At 43.0% G+C, this 24,495-nt stretch overlaps 1 protein-coding gene across 15 annotated transcripts in view; it reads right to left on the bottom strand.

The window, feature by feature from the left end:
- LOC148339495 (membrane-associated guanylate kinase, WW and PDZ domain-containing protein 1-like) overlaps positions 1-24,495 on the bottom strand; it is a 76,152-nt gene that overhangs the window by 38,718 nt on the left and 12,939 nt on the right. For 13 of the 15 annotated variants that reach the window (XM_088290668.1, XM_088290657.1, XM_088290653.1 and 10 more), the window contains exon 2: positions 15,853-15,969. In XM_088290668.1, the coding sequence (XP_088146794.1) occupies positions 15,853-15,969 (117 nt within the window). Of the gene's footprint in view, positions 1-8,581; positions 8,993-12,249; positions 12,565-15,852; positions 15,970-24,495 lie in introns of those variants that run through there. The other 2 variants (XM_088290667.1, XM_088290666.1) reach the window with 2 other exon arrangements.

The following is a 24,495-nucleotide window of genomic DNA, read 5'->3' as shown; positions in this document are numbered from 1 at the left end:
GATTTTCTGCCATTTTCCCAAGGAGGCAGACTCCTGATTGCATATTTAAAGAAAAATATACAATTGAAATGTAAAACAATCTGTCTTTAGTAAGCAACATTCCTAATCAAAATCATGACGTCCACAGCATGACAAGCAAAAAAAAAAAAAAAAAACCTGGTCGAGAAGGCTTTGTTTATCATACCATCCGCAGCCAAAATACACACGTATAACCTTGCGCTACGCTCGTATAATACAAGCAAAAACAAACCGAAGTAAAAAGAAACAAATGTGAAGAATTATACGTTTTACATTTGAATGAAAAAGCCATTAATCGCAAAATGGTCGCAGGTGTTGACAAATAATAACTTGACGATATGCTGTAATGTCGTTATCCTTTATCGGCTTCTTCCAGAGGATGAACATCATGAAAAATAAGGCAGGCCTGACAAGACTTGAGAACACAGACTACTACATGAATGTGGCTTCACAATTGGAGCAATGCCTCCTTAACAGTAATTACAAATAAAAAATGCAAGTCCAACATGCCGGAGAAGACATGCAAGCTTTATGAAGCGACCAACCTGCAGTGTCTTTCCACTGCTTCAAACAGGAAGAATATCTCAAGGATTGCGCAACTGACCACCATGAACATTGTCATGAAAAATGCATCGCGTTTTCCAGTTTGAGGTAACAGAAAGACGATGTAACGTAGCAAGTGACTGGAAGAAATAGTAGCAGGAAAGTCAAAAAGAAACTGATGACATAAAGGCTTCATTGCGCACAATTAACAAAATTTCCACACAGTTCATTTTGTGGACGACATGCGTTAACAGAGAAAATACGTGTGCGTACGATGACGCAAGAGTGTGGAATTCTATTGTGTATGCATGCCAGGCAGTTTGGTGGAGATGTGATGTAAAGTCTCCCTTCCTCTCGGATCTAGGTTTCACATTAATGACCACATAAAGTGAATCGGAAATCAAAAATCAAATCGAATCGGACCCTCGTGTATCGATTTGAATCGATTTTTGGAAATTTGAATCGAGACCCAGCGTTATTAAAGAGATCACATTTTTGCACCTGCTGGTCGATAATAACACAGAGAAAAAATATTCACTGGGCTGTCTTTCCTTCTGGAGTTAGCAAATGATTTTATAAAAGATCGGTGGTGAATGCGTGCAACACATCTTGAGGAAGGACTGCTGTCTTTGTGCTTGAGTGTGCAATCCAACAGCAGATTGGAGTGCAGATAGAATATATTACATATATTCTCGGACTATAAGGTGTACCCGCGTATAAGCCGCAGCAACTCATCCCAATTTGTTTTTTTTTTTAAATTGTATAGAAGCCGCACCAGGCTATAAGCTTTTCAGTTTTCTATGTTGAAATGAGTTGTTCACTGCATGTACAGAACAATTTTGTACTGTGAATGCACATAAAAGGTACAAAAACAGATTGTTAAAACAGTGCCTTTTAACACGGCAACAACTTTGCTAATTAAAACAGAACAGACCCCCCCTCCCAAAAAAAGATATTTATTTAGCGCATTTTCTGAACTAAAGAGCGCCCCTAGTGGTGAAAGAAAAATCCACAGAAAAGCCGCACCATTGTATTAGCCGCATGCTTCAAAATGTAGGAAAAAATTAGCGTCTTATAGTCCGGAAAGTACGGTATTGACAGGATTATTCTCTGCCTCCGAAAACTGTTGAGACATTTCAGACGGGAATAATTCACAGCATCGAGTGACACATCTTGACACAACATTAGGGACTGCATTCGTGCGCTTTCTAAAGAGGTTTGTGTTTTGAACCAATGGAGGCAGAGCCACATTTGAAAGAATTACTGCTATTTTGTACTATATCAGGGTCGCTCGCCAATCACCACTATTATCTGTTTTTGAGGCTTGTAAACAAACCCAACTGCTTGTTATCATTTTGTCTCTGAACAACAGCATCAATTAGCAGCTCCGGAGAACAAGAACGAGTGCTGTGAAAAAAAGAGGGCATCTGCCAAAAGGTGGAACAACAGGGAGAGGAGAACGATAAGGTCGATGGTGGTGGAGGCACGTGACACACACACACACCCAATGACAACAACCACAACACAAGAATACAATCACCTAATGGGCATGTGAATTCCCGAAAACAAACAGTCTGCACTTTCTCTCACTCTCACCTCTCGCTGTCTGGCAAACAACCGGCGCACCGACACAAAGCAAACACAAAGAGCACCTTGTGCTTGCGGCCGCGGCACGCTGGCTTCTCTAACGTCTCCTCTCTTATCTAGTCTGCACATTGTGTTACTGATTGAGCGGCGTGCCGTGCGCCGGACGCAGGTAAGCAGGTCTGCGTGCACGCGGGAGGGAGATGCGTATTGATGTGAAAGCTGCTAAAAGGATCAGGCAAGCCGGCGCTCCGAACGGTCACGTCATCAACATTGTCACCACGTGGCCTTCAGGAACATTGAAACATTTTGCTTATTGCGAAACAGATAGGAATTCAAGTAACATGCAAATGAATGGATTAATACACCACGTTCCAAATTATGATATAAATAATATTTTTCTCAGATTTTTTTTATAAATAGTCTATGCAAATGGCGCTTAGCCTAATTTACAAGTCATCAGCAATTTTGAGTGTCCAATCAACCTACCATGCATTTTTTTGGAATGTGGGAGGAAACCAGAATACCCAGAGAAAACCCACGCAGGTACAGGGAGAACATGTAAACTCCACACAGGAATGCCGGAGCCGGAGTCAAACCCTGCACCTCTGTACTGTGAGGCGGACGTGCTAACCAGTCGTCCACCGTGCCGACAATGTTAACATCATCATTTAAAAATAAATAAATAAAACCACCATCTACCAGCATTTCTGTCTTTCATAAGAGTTATTTTAAGTATCTGGACCTCCAATTTAAGTATGGAGCGTCAATACTTTTGCCACCACTAGACTTAAAATATTTTCTATTTACTCTTTAAACAACAAATTACGGCTCGGGGGCCAGATGCGGCCCGTTAAATGTTTTAATCCGGCCTGCAGCACTTGAGAAAAGTTAAATGAATAAACCTTGTTAATATTTTATTTTCTAAATACTGTGGTTTTTCACTTTCATTTAAAATTAAATGTTTTTTTTTTTTTTCTCCGATGAGGTGAGGTTACCAAAACACTCCATCCATCTGCTCCTGTCCGGGCCCCTCTGTCAAATTTTAGAACCCATTGTGCCTATCACAGCTGACTGTGGGAAAAGTGATTCTTCTGTGTTGCATACACAACACCACAGACACAAGACAAAGCACATGGACATGTAGGGAAGGACAGATGTCAGACTGAAAGGGCGGCCAAAATTCATACATTATTCACAACAAAATGAATTTAAAAAGAAAAGAAATCAACCAATCCCTTGTTAAATATTACATTGATTTGCAAAGTAATCCAATGTCACTTAAATTGTTCTCTATGTAATTTACAATGAGGGTACAATCAACGGAGTGCAACCCAAACGTTGAGCGTACACAAATTTAATGAGCCCCTCCTTGGCTTGTGTCGTCATAAAAAAAAAGTGCAAATTGTTTGAGTACTTTTGGAATAATCTTGTGATTTCAGCCTCTCTATGTTGCCATGTCAATGTCACATCATCCATATTCATAATAAGACAGTTTCTTAAAAATTTGTACCCCCATCGATTACATCAGCATTTTTTTCCCCATCCTCCAATTGGTTGGTCAGAGCAAGCAAAACACATTTGCAACAATCTGCACACATAAATCTATAATTAAGCAGCATCTCTCGTGAGCATGACATAATCATGTGATTTATTATTTTTGTCACGCTATTAAACATTGATCCTGAACTGCTCCAGATGATTTTCATAGCACAGTTGCGCAGTGTTATATTGCTTTCTTGTAAACTGTATCATTGATGGTTTCGATTATTGTGGCGGTATTAAGAGATGTATTAAACTGGCTCGATCCCCACCAAAAGCTCCGGTCGCAAATGCCGACCACTGATTATTTTTTTGCATTTTCCCATCATTTACTTACCACCCAAAACAAAGCTTATCAATGTAAATTCTTCAAACGGCACCAGTGACATATTTAGAGGCAAATGTATCTGGCATCCGAGTAAAGACCATCTGGCTATTTAATCATTTACAATGCACAACTCAATTGGAGTGTTTTGGCAGCTATGAATAGGCTCCCTTCTGATTCTTCCTATCGGATGACATCAAAATAATCAAAACAAACACTGCTGCCATAAATGAACATTTGTAGCAGAGGCAAAATGGGAAAAAAATTCGAGTTTATGTTTTTAAAATGCCAATATCATAATGTCTATTTTGTCTTAACTTGCATTTCATGGAGGCCGACTAAATATTTCAGATTTTACTGGCCTGCATCTGAAATTGTTATGTGCCTCTGAGAGTGGAAGGCTAAAGGGTCCAAATTTAACCTGCCAATAATGTAGATTGCAAATGCAAATAAGGCAAATGTTATGATATATTTGTGCGCCTGAAATATTTCATTTCAACGGATGTCATTTTTAACCAGTAAAATTTCAGGAATCGGTCTGCTCTGTTTTGTTCCAAAATAATGTGTGGTATAGTGCAGAGATGTGACGACAAACTCATGCGCCTTCCAGACTCATGCAGAACTAAAAAAATAAAAAGAATTGGAATCTATTTTGTCAACCATTATTGGTCCATCACTTTCACTGTTTTGTTTTGTTTCTTGAGGTTTTTGCAATGATCTCGGTACATGAAATTTTAATTTTGGTACCATGACCACGGAGCACTCGTAAACAATGCAATGTCATTTATGGGGCGCGGCTTAGCTGGATGCAAAAATAAACGGACATTTACACCTACATAATAGAGAAAACGACTGTTTGGACCCAACATGAACTGAAGTCACAACTGATACATACGTTTACATACATTAAGCTAGCAAGCAGTTAGCATTAGCGCATGCAGGATATAAAAATAAGGATTGACTTAAAACAATTCCAGCCACAACTAAATGGAGTTGATATCATTTTCTAGGCGGAATTTTGTGAGTTAGGACACTTCACGTTAAATATTACCTGATATAACTGCAAACATGACACTCTTAGTCCAATCCTTTCGCCAAAATGCATTCAAACACAGCCATCTGCGAATTTCAATTATTTGTTTTTGCTTTTACAGTTTAGGCAACCAAAAACACAACAAGCTTTTTTTCTAAATAAAATTAGTGGCATTTACTCGGTAGTTGCCCCCAGCGGACACCATGACAACATTGTGACGACATCGAGACATAGGCCATGAAAGTGAATATTGTGACTGCTTATGATTATTGAATACTTGAAAATGTCCACACCCATGTGACCTCATCGGAGGAGTGTCAGACACTGTATGACTATAAATCCATCCATTATCTGAACCGCTTCTCCTCATGAGGGTCAAGGGGTTGCTGGAGCTTATCCCAGCTGCCTTTGGGCGGTCGGCGGGGTACATCCTGGCCTGGTTGCCAGCTATTCGAACAACCATCCGGGCTCATACTCACATCTAGGGACAATTTAGAGCAGGGGTGGGCAAACGTTTTGATTGGCGGGCCATGATGGGTTCTAAAAATTGACAGAGGGGTCGAACCAGGAGCAGATGGATGGAGTGTTTTGGTAACCTCATATCATCTGAGAAAAAAAAACACATTTCATTTGAAATTAAAGTGAACAAAAGCATTATAACAATATGTCTGAAAATTTAGAAAATAAAACATTAATAAGGTTTATTCATTTAATTTCTTTCAAGTTCGATGGGCCGGATTAAAACGTTTAACGGGCCGCATGTGGCCCCCAAGCCGTAGTTTGCCCACGCCTGATTTAGAGTTTCCAATCAACCTAACATGCATGTTTTTGGAATGTGGGAGGAAACTGGAGTACCCGGAGGAAACCCAGAGAGAAGATACAAACTCCAGACAGGAAGGCCGGAGCCGGAATCGAACATTGCACCTCTCCACCGTGCTGCCCACTCTATGACTATTTCTTCCGAAACAATGAAGTGACATGCACACATCCTCCCGCCACACTCCCACACGTCCACAAAGTCAGGTGGAAAACCGACCCCTGGAGTAAGAAGAATGGGTGGTGCGGCTTGCAGCACTCTGCTGACATCTGATACCTTCAATCGCCTTCTTGTTGTTTATGGTGTGGGGAGCTTCCACTCATTGTCTAACACTTGTAGACACGCACACACCCACGTGCAGCCAAACATCTGCTGTCTGCACTAGTGAACGAGGCGGGAGCGACCATGCACAAGAACTTCCGAACTGACCCGAGAGTGAAATAAGCCCAAAGGAGGCAATGTAAACTACAAGGACGCGATTAGTTTGACAAGTCCAGCGAATGCATTCTCCGAACGAGCAAGGATGTATTACGTCCAGGGGTAAGGCATCAAACACAATGTGTGAACTGAACAAAATCCTCTCGCAGTACATGTTGAACTCAAACAGGGTGGCAGTCGTTCGTTGTTTCCAGGAAAAACACATGCACACTTGGTGTGGTGGTGAAGTGTGTGTTTTGAAAACAGCGGCTAAGAGTTGACGAGAGGAGAAATGACGTATACGGCTGGCTGAGCCAGAGGAAGGGCTTAAAACGCGATAGGGCTGTTGATTATGGCAATTATTGATATTACTGCAAAATTTAACACGTACCTAAAGAAATTACATTTTCATTGTCAAATTTTTTTTTCATGCGGAAAAAAAAGCAAGCTCATTGTGTGTGTTCTTTGCTAATTAATTGTAATTCCCTTCGATAATGTCCAACTATTGGGTGGTGATGCTCATTTTCGTTTTGTTTTTGGTTTGCAAACGACTGGTCAAGTAAAGATAAGAGCATACAATTTTATTCGAAAATGACTTTGCGTTTTGCATGTTTGTAATACTGATAAATATATATTTTTTATATATTGCGGAGCCCTAATTCAATCCAACCTCAAATCAAAAGGATTGCAGGTCCCCAGTAGCAGTGAATATTTTAAGGGTAAATGGATACAGACACACTTGATTTCAGTGAGTTTCTGTCACGAAATTTACAAAATATTCGCACCTTCAATAGCAATCAAAAGTCACTTTGAGGCTGTTTCGGAGTGGTCAGTGATTTGGGTGGGCGAGGTGTGTCAGGAAAGTTCCATGACAGGTATCACTAAAACTGTTGACAAGCTGCTTGATCATCGGGCCCACACGGAAGGTGAAAGCTTGATAGGTTGTGACATCAGACCTGGAACTTTTCTGGCACACCTCGCCCACCCAAATCACTGACCACATTGGTCCAGTCCAGTGTGAAATGTCAATCAAAATCATGGAGCGTCAACAACGAACATTTAAGTCATTCACTACCAACCGAGTTAAAAAAATAAATAAATGGATCTTTGACATCTTAAGCCGTAAATGCGTTAATATTTATTGATTTAAGGAAGAAGTCAACCCCCCAAAAAATCTTCATTAGTCTAAACATGGCTGATTAATATTGCGTTTCTGGAATTTGAATTAAACAGGAAAATCCAACTCAGGGAGCGGCCATTTTGTCACTTTTGTCGACTGAAAATGACATCACAGTTACTCTGTGCTCATGAAATGACCAATCATGACTCACCTGTTTTCTGAAGGTGAGCCATGATTGGTTGTTAGCTGAGCCCTGAGCAACTTTGATGGCATTTTCAGTCAACAGAAGTGACAAAATGGCCGCCCCGGATTTTATTGCTTAATTCACATTCTGCAAACGCATTATTAATCAGAGTGCCATGTTTTTACTAGTGGGACAGCATCGAACATATTCTTGTTAATTTCCCTTTGAAGTATCATAGAGGTACCACAAACTTATTTTCCATAATTGTGTCCTTCCTATAAATTCGTACTTTTGATCGGGCAAAAAATGAATTGACACAGAAAAAAAAAAAACCTCAAATGAAACAGTTGCTTTGCTTTTAAGAAGCGTGAGGGATTATTGGAATAAAAGGATGATGGAGTTGCCTATTATAGTTGAACAGGAGGATGGGGAGAGAGAAAGGCTCGACACACAATACTGCTGCTGCTCAAACACAACAGGCCATTCTTTCAGCTCGCGCCACAACACTCCTCACAGCTGAGTCCCGGCCGCTATTCTCCTGCTGTCCCCCCACCAATCCCTCCCCAACTCTCTCTGCTCTCCCCTTTCTATATGGGGGAGAGGAATGAGTGAGGGGGGCCAGAAATTGAATAGCGGGTTAGCACCAACAGTCTGAACTGGAAATCTTTTCTTTCCTTTCAACGAAACGTATGAAAGTTCAGCTTCAATGGTAGGAGATTTATTTTTTTTTTTTTAAAAAGAAAAGGGGAATGAGAGCAAATCAAGAGTGAGAAAAGGGAGCTATGGAAGCAGTTCGATGTCAACAGATCAGTGTTTTTTGGTTTCGACCCTAAATAAAAAGCATGTCAGTCATAAACGTGCAGACGGAGCCACCATCTCACTCAATTACAGTCAACAATTTATGGACCACAATCTCACAACACCTGCGGACAGAAATGGCACCTGACTCTCTCTCTCTCTCAGTCCCGTCAGAAACCGAGTAAATGTCACCGAATTACCTCAACGCGGCCGCTTCCGCTGATCTCCGCTCTGCACGATATTCCACCGATATAATCAAGAGAATAAATCCACGTTGACTCACTCTCGCCGTGCCCCATCCATCGCTCATGCGCTTGCTTGACTGTGGGCAAGTACTACAGATCCCAGCTCATTGAGACAGCTGCCGTTTTTTCTTCAGCGTTCCACAAGCAGAGCAAATTAGAGGTCCAGCCCAGCTTTAGAGGCTTAGCCAATGCGAGCTATTCACACTCCAGTTCCAGTCGACCGCCAATGGCTGCAGCCTCACACTCCCTCTCCCGCGTATTCCCGCCCACAGCCACTCTCTTTCCTGCTCCTCTTCTTCCCTGCCCCTTCGCCTGCTATCTTAGTCATAAATATAGACTCTTGACATTACCTAACACATGGGCTGTCCTGATAAACAGCCTGCTTCGTGTGAGAAAACCTCTTGAGGGGTGAGAGGCGGGCTAAGGAAGAGCTTGGAGGGCAGCAGGACAAGGATTATGTTAAGGATTCGCTCTTCTGCATGGGAGGGGGCGACGGGGGGGTTGGGGGGGATGCACATGCGGTGACATAGTGCAGATTGAAATTAGCCGATTATCATCATGCCAGTCGGGGGAAAAAGACAAACATTTGAGTCATGACGATGGCCTTGCATTGAATTCCGTGTTGAATTTGCATCCGTTGCTTTGACCCGGCCTTGAGCACAAGCTTGATGAGGACGGTGGCAGATTAAAATCTTAGTGGTAGACCGAGAGAAATCTTATAGCAGGGCACGTCTGTCTGCACATGCAAGGAGGTGGACTGCCGGCTTGGCAACGGAACCGCAAAACCCAAGAGATGCCCGGAGGGGAGAAAATGGCAGCTCTCTGGTGTGCTGCGTCCCAAGTCAGTCAACCTAAGAAGACCTCAAATTAAGTACATCCAGTAAGCAGAACAGATACTGGATGTGGTTGTTACGTGATGTCATTCATTTTGAATTACAATAATGGGGTTGCCTGCAGTCGCCTCAACCAAGTAAACACAACTATGAGATTGCATCTGTATTTTATCAGAGTCGATACGATGGACACGAGTCTTGGTGGTTTATTTGCACAATCGAGTGATATCCAATAATACAGCAAAATCAAGGATGCTCCGATCATTTTTTTTCATCCCCAAGGTATTGCATACACTTCCAAATATAAAATACCACTTCCAAACAACTGTGTGGAGTTTGCATGTTCTCCCTGTGCCTGTGTGGGTTTTCTCCGGGTATTCCGGTTTCCTCCCACATTCCAAAAACATGCATGGCAGGTTGATTGGACGCTCTAAATTGCCCCAAGGTGTGAGTGTGAGCGCAGATGGTTGTTTGTCTCTGTGTTCCCTGCAATTGGCTGGCAACCCGTTCAGGGTGTCCCCCGCCTTTCACCTGAAGACAGCTGGGATAGGCTCCAGCACGCCGGCCAGCAACCCTTGTGACGAGAAGCGCTTCAGAGAATGAATGAATCGACGTACGTGTAACTACTAGCTTTAACGATCTTAACTTGAAGGTTGCCTTCAATGTTGGGGAATATCATACATTTGCTTTCATTTACAAGCGTGACGTATGTTGCTTGAATGAATACATGGGATTGTTTTCTGCTTTCCGAAATGTGACTGACTCGATAGTAAAATGCTTCACTGCATCAAGACACAATAAAAATAAATCAATAAAAAACGGTCACTCCCTACTCTAGTCTGCAATTATGACAACCGTGTTTCAATAAACAAAGGTCATCATCGTTTCATTACTGAAATAATAACAAATGAAAAAGCCCGTGATGAAAAGATTTGCTCATCCATTTGGAATTAAACGCAAGGTTTGGCGAGGACAAACAAATACAAACATGAAGACTAACTATCGCCAGAAGAACTCCAAGTCACGTACGCAACAAAGGTTGTTTTTCTCAAATCCTCTTCGAACACACGTTGAATTCAGTCAAGTGTTTTTTTTTTTTCTTCTCTTGTCCAGGACAAGACTCGTAACTTTGTGTTCAACGTTGATCGGATTTATCGTGGCAAAAGATAGCGGCTCATCCATCAGAGACGGCTCACTCCAAACTGACCTGACCGACCAGCCAGTGTTCAGTGGGAAAAAAAACAATCTCACATGATTTTTATTTTATTTTTTTTCACAAAACAGACTTGACAGGAAATCTAAAGTTCAATTTGAAGAACAACAACGATAATTGCAATCCAAATCTTCATAAACCCGTCGAATGCCCCTGATTGTCTCGTGAAATCCCGAACAATTCCGCTTTTCCAAGAACAACGCTGCATAAGATTGATTGCACATCGGGAATTATTCCAATTTTCATGACTCGGATTGACATTTACAAAAGGTCAGAAGTACACTGCAATGAGAGCGGCGAGTGATATTGTACTTACCTCATTAGATACAGTAGATTATCTTTCTAATATTAGTCTAAGCTTGAAAATGATGCAGTGCAGTTGTACACTGCCGAGTACAAGCACACTGCAAAAAAAAAAAAAAAAAAAAGTCAAATAAAAACCTCTCTGATGACTTTGGTTACTTCTTGCGTTGGATTGTGCGGGTGTCCCTAATGAAGTGTCCAGTGAACATAAAGAACAGCTCGGAGAACACATGAATGTGAAGTTCTGAGGAATGCGCCATAGGACGCCGATGCTGGACCACATCATCCAGTGGCGGTGTGCCATTCCCACATTACAATTTCTACGCAGCACTCTTCGTCATCTACGCGTGCGAGATTTGTTTTCCATTGAGTGAGGAAAATGCTGTCAATTTAGCATTCCAAACACTTGTGCCCATTCCACATAAACACACGGACGACACCCGTCCACGCGTCATCACCAAAACAGGAGTTGTTTTTTTTTTTTTCATCTTTTATGTGTGGTGACGTATGTACGTAAATTTAGAGAATATCAAGGCTGCGTGTGTGAAAGGCAGGCAAAGAGAAGCTGGGGCCACTCAAGCGTTGTAAGAATGAATGGCCGTCATTAGCATGAGGCTCCCCGGCAGCACCCTGCAATGCAGCGACACACACAATGGCGAGTGCCACGCTTCCCCCTGCCGTTCCCCCCCAGAGAAGCCCTTTTGTTTGGGCAGCATCTGGACCTGACCTCCATGCATTTGGATCTGCTGACAACCCCCCCCCCCCCTTTCCACACACACACACACACACACACAAACACACTCGATTCCCTCTCAGCTAGCTCGTCTTCGCTTTCCACTCCTCTCCAATTCCTAACCTTTCAAAAACCTGCCTCGACGCCCCCCCCCCCCTCTCCTCCTACATCACGTCCGTTCTTCACACATAACTCCCCCCCCCACCTCCTCTTTGAGTGGAAGAACCATGTCTTGCTTCCTGAAAAGACGCTCTGTGTACTTGTGGGCCTCGTACAAAGCCTGCAGGGTGAATTTGAAAAGCGACCAGGAAAATGCACCAGGGCTACTGGCCATCTGTCCCCCTGGGTTGGCCGTGCCTGCTCCGAGTGTGCCTGCCCCCCTTCTTCCCCCTCACATGATCCCCCCCCCCCCACCCCACCTTCTCTGATTCCCTTAGCCTATATACACAGCATCCACCACAAACACACACATCACACACTCGGGCATACGGATGGCGGATGGCGAGCATAGAGACGGAGAGAACGAGGAGCTGCCACTTGCCTGCGTGCAGAGAGGATGCAACTCAAGATGTAATCCGTTTCTTTGTGGCGACGGCAAACAGAAAAAAATTGGCTCCGGCATTCAGTTCCCTGAGATCGGCGTTGGAGTGGAAAACAAGGAAGCGAGGGATTGAAGGACAGCGAGTAGGTGAGGAAGACAGAGAGAGCGAGCGAGAAGGAGAGGGAGGGAGGGAGAGAGAGAGAGAGAAAGAGAGAGGATGGAGGGAGACGGAGGTAGCAGCCAGAATGTGACAGAGGAAGGCAGCGGCCGCCACCAAGCCACAGGGACGCTGCCACTCAGGAGGAGGACTTAAAGTCGAAAGGAGGACTGACAGAGAGAGAGAAAATGAGAGAAATAGAGAGAGAGAGAGAGAGAGAGTTAGGCACTGAGAGTGAGGGAGATCAGATGGGGGAGGGAGGATTGGTTAGCGCCGTATAGGCTCAAACGGCGGGATAACGCCGAGATAACCCTCATCCCCGAGCAGCAGCTGTAGACGTGAGCGAGAAATGAATCCCACGAGGGAGCGACTTCTCTATCAATTGTGACATTTGCAGCACATGATAACAATGGCCATCTGCTGTAGTAGCAGGAGTAGGAGGGAGGAGGTAGGGGACGGTGCCTGCATGTGGCGGCACCTCATGTGCCCTCGCTTAGAAACACACACTCGCACGCAGGCTAGAAAATAAGGTAGAAAAAAAGAACAAAAAAAAAAAAAGACCCCACCTCGGTCAGTGGCGAAGGGAAAAGCACCTGTTCGAGTCAACCAAGGGGGGGAGGCGATCCAGCAGGGGGGGGGGGGCAGCACATGTGCTCAGAAGCAGACAAGCGAAATGTGGCGATAAAGCAAAGCCAGGGCTTGAGACGTGTGGCCTTTATTTGACTGCCTTTGTCATTCGGCCTCGTCATGCCCTGGAAACATTTGCATGTGGAACAAAGTCGGAGAGACAATCAACAGGAGGCGGCGGAGATAGCAGGTCATCGGGAGAGTGGGAGAAGGAGGGACAAGAAGAAAGAAGGGCGGGCGGGGGGAGGGGCATTTATAAACAGCAAAAGAAACACAGATTCAAACACCCCTGAGGTCACACATTACAGGAAACGGACCCGATTTGGTGGAAATAAAATGACGGTTCGCAGTCAACAAAAAACTGAGTTGCACAGTCTGTCTATTGCACATCACCGGGGACTGTCACTTGAAACCGTAACTGCCTTCCCAACACTATTTTGAAACCCAAAATTGAAATCTTAACCCTGTCTTGAGCATTCATGTCAAACCTTTGGAACGCTTGTTTGAACCCAAACTTTATTGAGGAACCCGAACACACGCTTAAAACCCTCATTTGAAACCTTCCCATTCAAAGTCACACGACATGTATGCGGTTAAGAGTAGAAGCATCTGATGGTGTCACAAAACAAAACTATCACGGAATTGTGTTTTTTCCGTTAAAGCTCCAAAATATATGACCTTTCTCAGTTCTCAGAAAATGAGTCGCTACTTCTTGAGGAGTTACCTCGGAGTGGAAACGAGCTCATGTTAGCCATGCTAGTTAGCCATCTTATCTGCCCCGGTTGTAAGTCGATCATATTTATACCACTAACTAGTGACAGGCTAACTCGTGTAATGTTGCTCGTGACAAACGATGACGAGACAGTGTTGTATTAAAATATTAACCTGAACTCACGCTCGTAAATATGATATTGTATTGGAAGTATTAACTCCGATGAAGCCGCTCCTCATAAACATGTTTTGCATACCCAAGCCAACGTCCCCAAAACATTCCCAGCAGAGCCAACTGGTTCATCAAGGTGAAAAGTCATACGGCAACAGCGGGAGGGGGGACAGGCCGTGTCACTTTGGCTGCATGGATGAAAAAAAAAAATCTCAAAGTCGCAGTTTTAAACTTTTTAAAACCACCGTGTGGTTGACGCTAGCTATACTTTCCGGAGGTGAAGAAATCGCCCTGCGTCCTAACGAGAGTCATTTCCAATATGGTATACTGCTTCTAGCGACATGACAGACCCATTCTACAATCTGTCAGAAAAGTCTGCCTCAAGTTGTCCTGCCACAATTCTCGCCTCTTCTCGCGCACTGAACGCGGCCGAATGTCCTTGTTGACGTGTTGCCTTAAGAAAACAGCTCGCCGTGAACTCCTCTAAAGCATACCATAGACACCCGCGTAAACGACCTTGATGAGGCTCCTAAGACATTACCATTTGCCTTTTTGAGTTGAAACAGAATGTCACTGTCTATCCTTTGTGTGCTACAGAGGCCTTTTCATCATCCTCTATCTTTGTAAGAGCCCAGCGTGTTCACCACATAATCAGGCAGGAATCTATTTTCAATAAATCAGAACATCATAATCCCCAGCAGGGCAAAAAGAGAGGCGGATTTGCCGGTCACATGGCAGAGCCAGGGAGACAGAGACGGACACAGAGACACAGAGAGAGAGGGAAAGACAGAGAAAGACAGAGAGACAAAGAGAGAGTGAGAGAGAGGACAAAGAGAGAGAGAGAGAAAGAAAGAGAGAGCAAAAGACAGTGAGTGTGAGAGAGAGAGAGAAAGAGAGGGAGAGAGACAGACAGAGGGAGAGAGATAGAGAGAGAAAGAAAGACAGAGAGAGCGTGAGAGAGAAAGAGAGAGAGAGAGACTGAAAGAGAGAAAGCCAGAGAGAGCGAAAGACAGTGAGTGAGAGAGATAGAGAGATAGAGAGAGAGGAAGACAGTGGCTGCTAAGTGAGAGAGAGAGAGAGAGAAAGAGAGAAAAAGACTGAAAGAGAGAAAGCCAGAGAGAGCGAAAGACAGTGTGCGAGAGAGAGAGAGAGAGAGAGATAGGAAGACAGTGGCTGCTAAGTGAGAGAGAGAGAGAGAGTGAGAGAGAAAGACAGAGAGAGTGAGAGAAAGACAGACAGACAGACAGAGAGAGAGAGAGAAAGAGAGAGAGAGACAGAGAAAGAGAGAGAGAGAGACAGAGAAAGTCGAGGACGGAATTACAAACCATAAACTAGTAGTAGGAAATAATAATAAAAAAAATCCAAGGATTAAAACCAAGAGGAAGTTGTGTCGTGATCATACTAAACTGATTAAATCATGCAATTGAACAAAACATTGACCCCCAGACAGCGACATCATATTACTGATTGCTCCACTGTGCTTCTCCATCCAACATTTAAAGCCTGGAGCCTTGTGGTCATCTGAAAGGAAGATATTGGCTTTGCAACACCGACAACACGTTATGAGAGGGATCGTTATGTCTAGACACAGATCAAGCTGAAATTGGTGGAAATATGATCAGCTGCGGAGCCCGGCCTAGAGATTGATGGAAATTGTAACCTAACTTGAATGGTGATCAGCGTTAATTAATTCTCATGTTTCAGTTTCATTCATTAGTAGCAGAGATCGTTGATAATGTTTTAGCATGCATGAAAGGAAAAAAATAAGCCCGAATGGTTTCTGGGTGAAACAAAATCACATGAGCAAGAATGTTAGATGAGACAAACAAGATAGGAGCCTCAGAAAGTGGGTCGGCCGGGTACAGATAAAGAAAATACAGACAAATATTGACAATCGGGCATCGCAGCGTCATGTTCGGAATGTCGCGTTACTCACAAGGCACAGCATGGCGATAGAGATTGGCCCGGATGGTCTTCTGCAGCTCGTGGTCAGGGGAAGCCTTTTGGAACCGAAGACTCAGGTAGTGCTTCAGGTCTTTGTTCAGCTTGTTACCTTGAAATAGCACACACAGGTCGAGTCACGTTAGCGCACATCAACAAACATGTCACTCAAAGATTGGTTTTCAATATTTCATTTATATATTTTCCTAAACCACATTCCAACTTTGCAACTCGATTGCCAGTTTTAATGGGAGAGTTCCAGAATCTTCAATGGCCTGTAATGCACTGTAATGCGAAGTTCACACCAAATTTGTTGCGAGCGTTTCTGGCGGTGCGATTGAATTGAAGTCAATGCAGTTCGCGACAGCCAATCAGCTTGGGGACGAATTACGTCACATTCAGTGTTATGTACACTTGGCAGGTTGTTTTGAGATGAGAAGAACTAAGAAAAAAGGGAGCTTTACAACACGGCCAGCACATTCAATGGGAGGTCAAAGGTCATTCCATAGGGAAAGACCGGCAACAGAAAAGGCACGATCCCCCCCTGAGGCTGTGCTTGTGTGGTGGAGCTCGGAGAGGTTCGCTGGGGCGAGGCCATTTAAAGATTTGAAGACGAACTCTGGAGTGCACTCTGAGCCAGTCAAGAGAGGCCAAGATTGGGCTTATGCGATCCGTCTTCCCAGCTCCAGTTAAAAGACGAGCAGCAGCATTTTGGAGCAACTGGAGGCGCTTGAAGGAGGACTGGCTGACTCCAAAATGAAGTCCATTACAGTAATCTAGCCGAGATGTAACGTGTTTTACTTTGTGTTCTAATTTTCTGCTAATTTATATCACAACATAAAAAAGCGCTTTGTTACAGCTCCAGCTGGTGTGAAATGCGCTGTACAAATAACGGATTGGATTGGATTAGCACATGCTCTAATTTTGTGTTTGCATACCTTATACCAATGTTTCTACAAGAAAAAAAAAAAAGATTTTCCAAAGTTTCCAGTTGCCTCCTTTTCAACTTGGAGTTCCTGACCACCCAAAGGTCTCTACACGCTTCTGCTGTGCACGCGGATGATTATTTGTCGTAATTGAGTGGGCAGTGTTATAAGGGAAGCCTCTGATTGGCTAAATTGACCAGGCCTTCTCTGCATCTATCCAATGACAGGAGGGGATGATTCTGCCTAAATCTGAACACGACCGAACACTCACAATGGCGCCAGATGGTCAGGGCTGGCTCTCACGCCAGGGTCTCATTTAGGACCATTTAATGATCTCCAAATTCATCATCCAAGTCTGGGGAAGCTGGCAAGCGCTTCTTGGGGGAGGTGCCACATCCTCATGTTGGCCTTCCACTGAACAGGGACATTTTCTTCTGGACAGCAGCTAATATGAAGGGGAGGTAATTTACTGCAGCGAGGTACACTGAGCCACGCGCCAAAACATTCGACGGGAGCGAGCAGAGGGAACTAATACAATCTTACTTAATATCCTCATGACAAATAGATATGATTGCTAGTGCCTTAGACGCAGTGGTGGGCCGTGCATTTCACACGTAGGCCTTCAGTGAAGTCATACTAAGTCTGACTTGAATAAATCCCCCTTATATTACGATCATTTATGACACCACGGCAGGAGAAATTATATACAGACGAACACTTACGCACTACTGAGTGAGTGTTGGACGACCTGGCTTCTCTTGAAAGGTCCGTCTTGAAAAAGCCCTCGCAAGTGTATCTGCAATTAAATCCACACTTTTCCCTCCTTTGGCCATTGTGGTTTAAAAAAAGCAAGAATATATCGTAGATTTTCAAACGGTCGTCAGTTACGACTTCCGGGTGTGTTGATTCCGCATAGCGCTGCTCCCTCACGAGTGAGTATCCAATCACAAGACGCGCTCATCACCTTCAAGGTGAGGCCTGCTCATCAACTCGTGATCTGATTGGCTATCGCAACTGTCTACCAACTGTAAAACTCCCACATTCATACGGAATAGACGTTCGCACGATTGTGTCTGAAGGCCTCGGGCGAATAGAGTGTGCTACTGGTATTATGAAATCTGCCTGGCAACATAAGCTAGCTGAATTCTGATTGGATGAAAACTCTCACCTAAAAATTCAACACCAGGATATAATACGACATCAATGTCAAGAATATGTTAGGCCAGCAGAGAAGGCTTTGACCGCCCGCCACTTTTTTTACGCCATGCTATACACAAGTGCATACGTCCCATATCAAACAAAAAATTGTGAACAAAATACCTACAATGTTATGACAATCTAACAATGTTAAATTGCTGCAGCTGGATTTATCAGGATTTAATCCAGTGCGACTATAAATAGACATTGATCACTCATAAATTAGAAACACTGTCATTAAAAAAATAAAAAGTCTGTGAATAAGTCAAATTGAAACCAAGGAGTGAGCCTACATGGTGAAAAAAAAAAATACAAAAAATCTTATTCCAATGGGAAAACAAGACATCCGTTGGTCGTCGACTTTGCTGTATTTTTCCGTTCTCGCTACACAAACACGCACATGCACACACACGCTTACACACTCACAACTGTGTAGCTTCACTGCAAGCAAAGCACAGTCAGGTAATTGTTACCTAGCAACCAGCCAGTGCTGACGAGCATCATTATGGACCCTGCTAGGCAAACACCAATCACATTGGAAAGAAACAAACACTTAATATATGCAAACCTTTTTTTCATCCCAAAGTGTTTTCCTTTATCATGAAAAAAAAAATATAACGAGATAATGAAAATACAACGAGGTTCTTTCACGTGTTTGCGTCATGCATTATGCCAATTTCGTTGGCTCACACGCTCTCCCTGAGACAAGGACCTCTGTCAGGGAACAAGCATCTCCTGTAGGGATGCACAGCGAGTGTCACGCTTCATCACTGAGAGAGTCATCAAATATTTAATATTTATGAGGATTAATGCCACGTGGATCACAGATTACACACACGCGCGCACGCACACATACAGAGACGAGTGGGCATGTGTGCGCTGCTTGGGGGTCTTTGGGATTGTGCACGAATAAATTCTGGAACGGTATTACAGTGGTTTTGCAGACTCAAGTTTTATCCCAGCGGAGTGTTGTAGATTACAAACAATGGGGTGGTGAATTTAAATCGGAGCTGGAGTATGGTACAGTGCGTTTAAAAAGTCTACACACCCCTGTTTTGTCTTGCCATCCGACACCGTAGCTCATACATATGAACAATATGTGAGATTATTGTCACATGGAATAAATCGCCAGTACTCGACAGAGTTTCCTGCAACTGCTTCAATGTTACTTTCGGGTGCTTCGCAGCGTTCCAACCAGATTTTCTTTCTCATTTTTGCATCTATATAGGAAGTCACATCCAGTTCTAGGTGATGTCACAATTATGCTATATATTTTTTCTCCACTTGCAGCAAAATCCACCCGTTTTTTGCCATCTAAGCCATTTTGTTGACTGAAAATGACATCACAGTTGCTCAGGGCTCATGTAACGACCAATCACGGCTCACCAGTTTTCTGAAGCTGAGCCATGATTGGTCATCACCTAAACCCTGAGAAATTGTGAAGTCATTTTCTGACGACAGAAATAACATAATGGACGCCCCCTGAGAGGACTAAAAGGGTGAATTTTGCTTCTTAACTTCTATTATATTATTACATTATATTTTATACATAAATATAAATTATATTTAAAAATATTATTAATCAAAAGGCCAGGTTTCAACAAGTGAAGGCACATAGAACATATTGTTGCAAATAATTTTGGGGGGGTGACTTCCCCTTTAACATTCACTACCAGCCGAGTCAGAAAAAAAAAAGGGATCTTTGACGTCTTTAGCCGTCAATGGTAGTAAATGAGTTAAGGGAGGAAAGCACTTTTGGACTTTTGGAACGCATTAGTATGGTAGATATTTTTCACTTGGTCGCTGCTACGAGAAACAACTTCAGTTTTAAGTTTAACCAATCAGATCTAGTAGGACATTCATAATGACCCGCAGGATTTATGAGCTCGGATGGACAATAAAAAGAATGGAAGAAAGGCCCATCAGGACAGATCGCAAACCGGCAAGTCTCCAAAGCGATGCAGAGAACGCCTTCCCTGGAAGCGGCGACGTTCGCGGAGCTGGCGGTCAAAAGACGGTGTGACAGAGATTGTTGCTCCTCAGCTGGAGAGATGCGAGGCCGCTGTCCCCTCACAGAGAACGAGTTTAACCCAAATAAGAGTGGATTATACCATCCTCCATGCCTCCAGTCAGCATTACATAACCGTAAATCTAGTTAGGCATCCCTTTTCATTTTAGGACAGGGGGATGGTTTGTGCCCGTTCAAATATCTCTTGAGGTCGTGATTTACACTTTCGCCGGTACAAGCCTGTCACTGTGGAGACGCCGAACAAGCCCGACAGAGAGACCCGACTCAGATGATTAGACTCGGAAGACATCAGCACAGCTGAAGCATACAGTAAGACAGCAGCTGCTCCACACACAGAGCTTATAGTACCACCCCACCATAAGTCACTGCTACACCTATGAATCATGCCGCTGGATATTAATAGGCTGCTAATCGTTGCAACGGAGGATGTGCTTTGATCATCCGACAAATTCAAGAAACAACATGTAATGGATGAGGTACGCGCTGGGCAGTGTCGGTGTGCTGGCCGTGTTGTGCTGGCCGTGTTGTGCGTGTGTGTGTGTGTGTGTGAGGCTAAGCTCAGCTGCTCATTGGCATTCAGCAGCCGTCGTCCGACTCAACACTGCCCTCTGTGTCTCCCAGCCTCGCCACTCAAAGTCAGCTTCCTGCAGAGCCGTTACCACAGCAACCCTGAACCAACTGGCAAAGGAGAGGAGCCAAGTGCAGTTATTATGAGATGCTGCCCTCCAGTGGTCAAATTTAAAATGACAAAACAGCCTTCATATGGGGAATGACAATTAAGTATCATCCTTGGTTGTTTTTTTTTGTTGTTGTTGTTTTTTCCTAAGGTGCGGTCATTGAACAACATCCAGCCATCATAAGGGAACATATATAGTAAAAGTATAATAAAATATACGATACAGCAACAATTTATTGACTTAACTGTCTTTGGTTTTATATGTCTGATTATGAATTCATGCACAGCACTTTGTAAAAATGCTTTATAAATAAATTTTAGGTGGGAATAATATTGATAAATTCAACTAGGAGGAAAAAAATATATCAGGAGGAAATTTCGAATAAGATGGTTGCATATGTGACTCGTCAAAAGCTTGGACACACTATTATGCATAAGCAAATTGCGTCCAACTTTTGACTTGCTTGACTCTTGTTGTGTGCAAAAAAAAAAAGTGTGGAATACTAAAAAGTGGATGTTTATCTTGGAAAACTCCTGAAATAGCAGATCGATTTGTGAATATCAATCGGCCTTTTGCCTACATGAAAATGTCCCTATCTTCTAGTTCTACTTGTGAAAAATGGGAGTGAAAACAAATGTTTATGTTTTTAATACAGTGTGTATACATCCAGAATGCTACTCGAATATTGCTCATTATCATATTTTTATTAACTCATTCACTACCAGACGAGTAAAAAAAAAAAAAAAAGAGCTTTGACGTCTTGAGCCGTCAATGGTAGTAAATGGGTTCCGGATTTTTCTATCTGTCCACTTGGTGATGGTCCAACAAGCCAGTTATGTTCCACATTGATTTTGTTTGTTTAATAACAGGCGCGGTTCAGCACAATAATAGCAGGACTAAAACATCAAATAAACACCATGTCATTTCTTCCTGTGGACAAATAACGTAGTATTTCCCTTTGGCTGACTGACACAAGGAAGTGGAAATGCACGCTGCTTAAACAGTCAATTCAATTGTTTCAGTAGCTTCCTGTAGGTCTCAGGACATCCTGCCAGTCTCCAGTTACTTAGGCGTACTTAGTGTTTAACTCAATAGGATCCAACAGGAGAGGGAGGGGCCAACATGCACGGGGATGCAATTGACACAACTAATCCATTCCTGACACTATGATCGTCTCATCATGCCTGGCTCACTGAAAAAGAGAAATAAATAAGCATCCCTCCTCCCTCTTCTTGTCTCACCTCCACTGTGGCAGCCAGAAAAAAAAACATGCAACATATGAACTGGCTTCCATTAAGTTCAATCTGCCGTTTGATTTGAGCTTTTGGTGGGATGGACGAGTGACAAGGGAGTGGAGAGGAAAAAATAACAATCACAGAGTGAGTTTAAAGCCAGCTCCTCTCTCCTTCTCTAATTATAAGCAACCACACCCAGGGCTGCTTTCATCTGGTTCTCATCCAAAGCGCCTGGATCAGTGGACTTGCAGCATCATGTATAAAAAAAAGTCCCAAATCGGAACAGGACACTCATGTGTTTTCTCTGCTCATTTTTTGTGATTAATTTCATATTCACTCGTGGGACTCAATTCTGCTGCACTACGACTACAACGCTCCAATTTGATTCACAGCAATCCAGTGTAAGTTAATCACAACTAAATCATACTAATTAGTCGTGCTGTAATTGCTTGTTTTGCATTTACAGCACCCGCATTGATTGTTGACAGTACAGTTCATGTTGAATCTAAAGAAAACCAAAATCCAAATGAAGAGTGAAATGCGAGCAAGCAGAAATCCAAATATTGACGTGAGGTGTAGGCCTCATGTAAAATGTCCCAACACCGAATGAACACAATTTGGGGATGCAAAAAAAATAAATATGGCTAATTCAACTGTTACAACGGTTGTTTATACCACGTCTTGGGATATGAGTGTTTTGAGTTAAGAGCGTGATGACAGAACAAATTAAACTGGTATCTCAAGGCACCACTGTATTTGCAGTCGACCATCTAGCCTCAAAGTGTGGCACGCAGGCGCCCCCTACTGGTACACAAAACCATCACTGTCTAGACAGTTCAGTTGTATTTAACTTTTTATTTCCATTTAACCTTCATTAACTCTTTGTCTTTTAAACTTTTATTTAGATTTGACATGCAACACATTTTAAGTAAATAATCATTTTTGTACATTTATTTTTTTTTACTACATTTAAGCGCAGTGTTAAAGGGGAAGTCCTCCCCCAAGTTTTCTTGACAAGAATATGTTCTATGCAGTCTCACAAGTCGCAACACGGCATTCTGGTTAATTATTAATTGCTTTTGTGGAATATGAGTTAAGCAGTGAAATCTGTTTTTGTACATCTCAGGGGGGGGGGCGGCCATTTTGTCACTTGCTGTCAAATGAAAATGACATCACAGTTGCTCAGGCCTCAGCTAACAACCAATCGGGGCTCAGCATCAGAGAACAGGCAAGCCGTGATTGGTCGCTACCTGAGTCACTCTGATGTCACTTTGAGTGAAGGCGCATACAACATGTAATTGCAAAAAAAAAAAAAAAAAATTGGGTTGACCTCCCCTTTAATGTTCAAACTAGGCACAATGTCACAGTGTTTACAATAGTACTGGAAACACTTTTGAGGGACAAAACCATTTCTTTTTGGATAAACCTTTAGGCCTACTATGCTCCTGTATTTTAATATTGGTCATAATGATGGTACTTCAAGAGCAAAATAATTTTTTTTTTGCGGGGAACTTTTCACCAAATATTCACAGAGCCACTTATCTAGACTAAAAAGATGGTTTGTATTGTAAGGCGGGCAGCTACTGGCCACTTTTGACCCATTTCCTCACCGCTGGGCTGCTGAGTCAGAATCAGCAGTGTATAATGGGAAAACTGGTATGACGAAAGAATCACAGACAAAGACGCGCACGCACGCACGCGTGCACGCACGAACGCACGCGAGCAAGCATGCAAGAAGAGCAGAGGCGGCATGTTCCGCTCCAGTGCACTGCATCTGTTCATTTCTAAATATAACCAGAGGAACCCGTGCCGAACGCTCCCTCCGCTCTGTGTTATTATTTGAGCCGACCGAAAGATGGAAAGGGGGGAAAAAAAGCCACATCAGAGACAAAGAGGTCGACATGTTTTGTCACTTTAGGAATGAAAAAGCTCAAGAAGGCTGAGTGGAGGGTCAGTGAATGAAGCCTATGTGGGAATTTACTGCTGTGCAATAAAATATATATTAACAGAGTAAATTTGACTATGGCGTATTATTGTATGATTTATTATTTAGACATTTTTGATTGAGTGCAAACCTCCCCACAGTAAAGCACACAATTTCATGTTCATCGCATTTTCACTGAGCCTATATGTGATGGAAAGAAAGCAGAAGTGCCATCAGTTCTATCTGGCTGCCTCACCTAAATGTCATCGGCTGCCTGGGCGTCTCACCAAATGACCCCTTCCACCCCCCAACCTCACCACCCACTCCCCCAAGTCATCTGTTGGCTCATAGACAACAAGATGGACCTGATATATGTTCACAATAAAACGCATACGATTTGTGCACATATGCATCTATGCAGACCTCTTACGTAAATAAAGTCAGATACTACGATAATTACGTATAGTTTAACGAGGAAGAAAAGCCATTTTTTCGCAAGAGAATAAAAAAAAATGAAAACAAATTCTTCTATTATGCATTCATTTTTTTAAATAATAATAATTATTATTATAATTAATAATAATAATATTAATTATCATAAATTTTATTTTATTTAGAATGCACTTTTCAGAGAAATCTCAAAGTGCTCC

This window comes from Idiotropiscis lumnitzeri, chromosome 3 (genome assembly GCF_059441095.1).
Source record: "Idiotropiscis lumnitzeri isolate Australia: NSW breed Sydney's pygmy pipehorse chromosome 3, RoL_Ilum_1.0, whole genome shotgun sequence".
NCBI lineage: Eukaryota > Metazoa > Chordata > Actinopteri > Syngnathiformes > Syngnathidae > Idiotropiscis > Idiotropiscis lumnitzeri.
Note: the sequence above shows the minus strand (reverse complement) of the source record. Positions and strands in the feature narration are given on the sequence as shown.